Here is a 7,565-nt window from a genome sequence, read left to right on the forward strand (position 1 = left end):
GGAAATCGAAAAATAACTGAAAGTGGTCGTTAAGGCTAGCATATACAAGTAAAGCAGAAATGTGCTTTCCAGATTTATTTCTTCCTATCTAAGTTGTGTTTACCTGTTGATAGCCAATTACTCTCATCTTGATTCTCTAGGTTGCAATATAGTGCAGTGACAAAAAATGGCTCTGAGCACTATGGGACTTAACTTCTGAGGTCATCAGTCCCCTAGAACTTAGAACTACTCAAACCTGACTAACCTAAGGACATCATACACAGCCATGACCGAGGCACGATTCGAACCTGCGACCGTAGCGGTCGCTATGATCACCTTGTTTTCTCCTTTGTTATTTTTAAATTTCTTTTGTTTGTTCTATGTCTTTCGGCTGAAGAGCAGCGTATATGCTGCTGCCAGCCTGCCCCGACGGAGAATTGAAATACAATAAAGGAAAAAAAAATTCTGGAGGTGATCGTCTAGAATGTAGGCTTGTGCCAAAGTAAAATGGCACAATACGACTAAAACACAGGATCGTTTGATAGGATATATCCTGCGGCATCAAGGAAACATCAGTTAGGTAATAGAAAGAAGTGGGGCGGGGGAGGGGTAGCATAAACTGCATGGGGAAACCAAGTCTTGAATACAGTAAATATGGTCAAATGGATGTAGGTTGCTGTAGTTATTCAGAGAGATGTGGCTTTCACAGGATAGACGAGCATGGAGAGCTGCAACAAACTAGTCTTGGTGCTGAAGACAACAATCACAAATTCAGCAGAAAACAAAATTTGTCTTAATTGTCACAAAAAGACAATGGGATATTTAGTAGCAAGATGAAGGTTGGTAGTTGTCAGAAGTTCGACAGTAGATACACTTCGTTCTGTAGTGAACATCAAAGACGTTTGTCTTGACTAGGTGAAGCAATAAGAATATTTCTAGATGACAAATGAATAATCAAAAATTTGAAATCCACTGTTGTAAATAAGGTAGATAAATGTTAGTACAATAGCGAGCTATCAGACTAGTATAGGTCTAAATGTATTAATGTCACGGCAGGGTCTATCCAGCAGACTGAGAATTTTAGTATTGACGTCGCAAATTATGGAGTCTCTGATGGAATCATCAGTAACATGATTATTTTGAAATGTCTACAGCAACTATCCAATGTATGGAAAAAAGGAAAACCATTCTGAATTGTAATTTGCATAATTAATAGCTGAGCCGGAAGCACTGGGTTCTCTTTCGATAGTTCTTTTCAGTGAATTTCCAGCACCCCATGATACTGGCTCACAAATTTCACGGTTTTGCAATTCTTAGGAAAATATCGTTTCAGTATTTCCCTTGCTTTTTACACGTACACTCAGCAGTAAAACTACTTTTCTTCTTCTCACAGTAGAAGTCTCTTTTCGAACACCGGGCCAACATATTGTACAGCAATATTTTTCTTTGAGTCTAGTAATTAAATAAAAGGAAACTGTACTAATTTGTGATTCGTTCCAAAACTCTATAAATGGAGCAGAAAACTGCTAGTATTAGTCCGTCTGCCGCTCATCTAAACTACGAGAGTTATTTCTTATTCAAGTTTAATATCTTACCCCCGGTTATCCTGCGGTTTATATTTCCGGGATGTTGTTGCTAAAGACGATGCATGCTTGATTAAGGGAATTGTGGTAATTGGCGGTGTAACAAGTGAAGAGTCAACGTTATGCAGAGATCCTGATACTTTTTCAGTTGCACGTGTGTGTAAGCTTTCTCTTCGTTAAGTTAGTGGATACAACAAAGGATAACTGGATGACTTTTTACAATCACAACTATGGCATGTGGTACGAAAATACTTACGTGGAATGTTTCCGTGATGATAGTATGAGTTTTCTAAGATTCAGAAAGTCCCGATGTCTCAATTTGATATTACCGAACTAAAAATGTTACAAGTGAAAATGAGAGATCTTCGTGTTTAATGTCGGTGTACTGACGACGATCAGAATCCAAATAGGCACATTTATGTACTAATGTTATTTATTTTTTCAACTTGCACGATGTGATATGTCTTCAGAATTTGTGCAGTTGCGCTTCGTTCCTGAAGAGGACGAGCTAACCCCTTTAAAATATTGTGCAGTTCACGTGTCGGCGTCCGACCCAAAGTAAGAGAACCTTTCAAGTGAAGTGCGGTCACACAACGTGAATACAGACACGACACGGTCGCACTAAGTTCTGCGGTATCCGTTCGAACAACCCCGTTGTTGTTCGAACAAAATCAGAGCTAGAGATAGTTCTTACCACGGTACTCTTTTCAGTATCGACATGTGTCTCATACACAAGACTTATCACATGGCTACACGAAAAGAAATCATACCAAAACTGACATAGTGCTTATTTTGGAAAGAATCTGTAATCAATGACGTCGCTAATTATGGAGTCTCTGATGGAATCATCAGTAACATGACTATTTTGAAATGTCTACAGCAACTATCCAATGTATGGAAAAAAGGAAAACCATTCTGAATTGTAATTTGCATAATTAATAGCTGAGCCGGTCACTGTAGTGTTTCACCACTTGCCCTGCTTGCGTTAACGGCTGGAATAGACTCTGAAACACCGCGAGCGTCAAATGTCTTCTATGTGAATGCTTGACGTGATGACTCTTGTCATTTTGTCTACATTTTCTTATCTGTACATAATAATTCTGTAAAGGGTATAACGCCGTTTCACTAGGTCTAATCCACGATACACTTCATTTGGCAAACATAAACTTTAATGTTGACTTACACCATAACACGTTATGCTTGGCAACTTTTGGATCAGTCAATTCCATACCAAGGTTCCTTATTGTGTACTGATATAGTTGCCCTGAAAGCTCGTATCATCATAATGTAAACACCCTATTAGACAGCAGACTCATTCATCTTGCACCTATCGATTTTATTCGGACATAACTGAGCCTACGTGTGTTGCAGCGCCGGCCGCGGTGGTCTAGCGGTTCTAGGCGCGCAGTCCGGAACCGCGCGACTACAACGGTCGCAGGTTCGAATCCTGCCTCGGGCATGGATGTGTGTGATGTCCTTAGGTTAGTTAGGTTTAAGTAGTTCTAAGTTCTAGGGGACTAATGACCGCAGTAGTTAAGTCCCATAGTGCTCAGAGCCATTTTTTTGTGTTGCAGCTTAGACTAATTGACAGATGAATTACAAAATACTATGAAGAAGTGCATTTTTATGTGTAATAAGTTTTTCATACTCCGTTATATAAAATATGAAATGAAACTGCTAATAAAACGATGCTAATGACTGTTGTATTAATGTTAGTGCGTCAAACTTGTCACAGAGAATAACTGTGCTTGGAATTACAGAATAAAACGGTCACATAGATTCATTTGTGTGGAAGTAAGCGCCAAGCTTAGGTCATCAACTGCGTACTGACAAATTGTAGCTCTTCTACGGTAATGATTGTTTATAACATGTTTATGCGTCGTAGGCAGGCATATTGCTCCATCATATCTGGCGTATTTAATAAAGTTTTTTAAATGTATGAGAGAGATTCCGGAAATATCTAAATTGGACGATTCTCGAAAAAAAACCTTTGTTTGGCATCTCGAAACCTATATTTGGCAAACAGCGCATCATTAATACAGGTACCGAAATGACAGGTGCTCGATAAGAGAATACTCAATGACCATAACGCAATTATTATGTACACTAAAACAAGCACAAACATAGACACATTACAACACCCAAGGCTGCTGTTACGCAAAGCAGACTGGCAGAAACCGAGGCACGTGACTGAAGAATTTCCTCTATGTGTCACCCAAGGAAGCATAGATCACAGAGCTTACGTTCTTACGGACTTATTACAGAGAGCACAAGCTACAGCAATAACTGCAGCACGCGACGCACCTAAACAAAGGGCGCCATGGTCAGCACTACTAACAAGACTAAGAAGAGACATTCGGGACAAAAATAAAAGACAGCACAGGAAAGAAATTAGACTTCAACATTATCAAGGCACTAAAACCCGATACAAAGACAAACTACACAAGACCAGGAGAGACCAGTGGGACACACATGTTGGGACAAACTTACAGAACAACATCTGGGGGTGGGGGGGGGGGAGCAGTTTAAACTGAAAAATGAACGTATAGAGACTCCTACAGTATTATCAACACTGAAGAAACCAGATGGTACTACCACAAGAGGCTGGAGACGCAGAGCACAGAATCTCCTCAACTACTTCCTGCCGATGACCACACTCAGGACACTCAACTTCACACGGCCCTTCGCAGACTACTTTATGAAAAATACGAAAACGAAGGTATCACCATCCCCTTTTGCTCGCGAGGAAGTTGCACTGGCAATACACAAAATAAAGAACAAAAAGGCTCCGGGTCCTGATGGCATCCACTACGAAGCCATCAAATAAGCTACTCCATTTATCGTACCATAGCTGACAGTCTTCCTGAATGCTGCTCTACAAGAATCACGAATACCGAATGTGTGGACGACGCAAATGCAGCTATAATCAAGAAAACGGAGGACAAAGACCCGAGTGACCCTAAGACGTACAGACCAATACGTCTCATTAACAGTCTGACGAAGGTATAAGGAAGATTGGTGTGTGACGAAGTTCAGTCGCACCGGCAGCTCTCCAGCCTTAGCCCACATCAGTTTGGTTTTCGAGCACATAAATCCGCCGACGACGCAGTAAATAGGGCCATAGAAATGACAAGACAATACACGACAAATACATAGTGGCAATCCTGTTAACATAGCTGGTGCTTTCGACAACTTTTGGTGGCCGCGCGCTGTTTGCAAGACTTAGAGAGATGAATGTTCCACTGCCTCTATACAACAACCTTAGAAATTACTGTAAAAGCAGGATAGTGAAATGGAAGACTGGTCACCGAAAGAGAGCAACAAAGGGTTGTCCGCACGGAGCCGTATGTGGATCGTTTTCTGGGACATAGCAATAGAACCACTACTGAATGCACTAGAAGACGACGACATGGCTAACGGGGTGGTTGAGTTCGCTGATGACCTTACGGTCATGGTATCTGGAAACTCCAGATCCCAATTAAAGAGCAAAGCCACGCGACTCCTCACGTTCATCGGCGAATGGTGCACGAACAACAAACTCACAATAGCAGCAAACATAACTGTTTACCTACTTCTAAGAGGCATGCTGAGAAGGAATCCAGTTATAAAGTTGAACAACATATCTGTGACGAGACACCTTGTATTTATACTGACGAACATTTACACTTGAATGAACATGCCAGACTAACAATTAACAAAGTGACGAAACTCATGAATAAACTTCCACGGCTGAACACTATAAGATACAGACTACCCATTCAGACAATGAAGACATATTACACAGCACTCAGTGAGTCAAGAACTTGTTTTGCGGCTTGTGCTTGGGCCCATCTATTATGGTTAGGTACGCATAAAAACATTGCGAGGCGCGGCCAGAGGGGTATTCTGCTCAGCATGTCTGAGGCTTTCGGAACGACCTCGATTGAGGCGCTGTGCTTGGTACTGGCAGTCTTTCCTATAGATATTACAATTCGCCAGAGAGCAGCTGCCTACTGGCGGAACAGGGGGAGATGCGACAAAATATGTGAAATAACTGGAAAAGACGAAACCGACAAACGGAAATTAAACAAGTGGAGAACTGATATATGGCAGACAGAATGGGGCACAACTGACAAGCGAAAACGAGTCTACTCTTTCTTCCCCAATATACGAGAGCGGCCTAAAGTAGACTCACACTGTGCCTGTGGTGAGAATGGCTCACCTGAACACATAGTGCTCATCTGCGATGCCCTGGGACACGTAAGACCGAGTTTAGGAAACCAGGATATAGGACGGTTAACACGCAGATAAGATGACTGGAACTCTATAAACAACGTTGCAGACGAAGTATGCCGAGCACTGCATGCGGCATACAAACAGGAGAGACCATACGCTAGAATAAGACAGGCTCCACATTGGATCAGCAGTACATGGTAAACGACACAGACAAGCACAGACACGGAATGGGATGTTATATCGCACACAGGAAGTGAAGACGAGATAAACATACAAACATAGCAAAAGTAAGCGAAGGTTCTACAACACTAAATCGAATCGATTTGAAATTGTAACACTCTGTGTAGCTGGATGTTATACCATTTCATAGTATGTAACACTATCTGAAGATGTGCCATTTCTTCTTCTTTCGGTGCATCAGGTGTGACTGGCTTGAAGTTTTACTGAGCCCTCGCACTTGATGCAGCTGACTATAACATTTTAAATCAACTCTCAATCTCCACTGTTACCTTAAGTTCGGAAACACATTATAACCTGACGTGTAACATATGTAACAGATGTAACCACACACACAGAAGGAAAGACATCATATCTAAGTCAAATTGCCATCTCTTGTTTCTTCTATTAAATACACTTTTAATTTTAATTTAAAATATGTCAACAACATATTATGTATCTTATTTATTATCATTATCTAACTTAGCAGCAAGTTAAAATTGTGTACGTGCATTTGTACTTACTATATATATTTTTTATCCCTTTTTTTTAATTTATCCTTTTGTAAAATTTTTCAACAACAAAGATGTACTTGTAACAAAACTGAATTTGTATAATATAACATGTAAACTCACACAATGTGCGACCTGCTATAGAATAACAGGCAGCAGGTCTTTACTTGAGAAAGAAATAAATAAATCTCGAAAATCTAATTACACGATCTCCAGAGCTGGTGTTCTAAGACCAATTTAAATACACTCAGCCTTCTACCTTAGCTGCTACCGTAACGATCGTGAAAACACGTTCTAATTAGCTATCAAGTAGCGTTTCCTCGTATGCGGGATGGGTGTCAGTAAGATGTCAGTGAAAAATATTCTCTACGATTCATTTTACAGTGATCTTACGTATTGATAAGTATGCAGTTATCATATCCTTTGAGAGCAGTTTCTAAAAAGTACTCCAATTCATCAATTTGTCATATGGAAAAGAAAACAAGAACAATCTGCAGAACTTTATAACTGAATTACAGAAAATAGTTTGAAGCAAGTTTTACGAAGGTTCTACACACGGAACAAGTTAATATATGGAAACTATTGTTGTAAAACTATTAGAGGCTTACCTACTAGTGACCAGTGCATGTTGTCATCACGGTCGTCAGACGAGACTGTAATGCCGGCAACCTCAACGCATGCGTAAGCGGGGTCAGCCAGTAGGAGAGAGCCGGGAAGAGATAAGGGAGAAAAAACTGACAGTTCAGTTCACAAGGATGTATGCCCTCTGTTTCTTGCAGAGGCATCGACCTCTTCGAAAACAGAATACACATTTCAGTCAAGAAATATGGAAAACAGCCCCGGATACGTGTGCGTGTTAAACCACCGCTTCCGGAAGGGGGAGCTACGCTGGCCCCGGTTCGAATCCGCCCTGCGGATTAACCGTGAGGGTCGGTGTGCTGGGCAAACTGTATGTGGTTTCGAGGTGATATCCCACATCCCACTAGCTGAATACTAGGCTGATACCCAAGTATCGTCTCTCTAGCACAATTCGGAAACATTTGGAAAACTTTCACTCACT

The 7,565-nt window shown here is 41.0% G+C and overlaps 1 protein-coding gene across 2 annotated transcripts in view; it reads right to left on the reverse strand.

Annotated features, from left to right (window-relative positions):
* Nucleotides 1–7,234, reverse strand: part of LOC126471429 (uncharacterized) — a 649,788-nt gene extending 642,554 nt beyond the window's left edge. For both annotated transcript variants that reach the window (XR_007586305.1, XM_050099588.1), the window contains exon 1: nt 7,114–7,234. Coding sequence is in view for 1 of the 2 variants with exons in the window: in XM_050099588.1 (XP_049955545.1) it covers nt 7,114–7,132 (19 nt within the window). In the remaining variant the exon portion in view is untranslated. The remainder of the gene's footprint in view (nt 1–7,113) is intronic.
* Nucleotides 7,235–7,565: the final 331 nt, after the last annotated feature.

This window comes from Schistocerca serialis, chromosome 3 (genome assembly GCF_023864345.2).
Source record: "Schistocerca serialis cubense isolate TAMUIC-IGC-003099 chromosome 3, iqSchSeri2.2, whole genome shotgun sequence".
In the NCBI taxonomy this organism is placed as follows: domain Eukaryota; kingdom Metazoa; phylum Arthropoda; class Insecta; order Orthoptera; family Acrididae; genus Schistocerca; species Schistocerca serialis.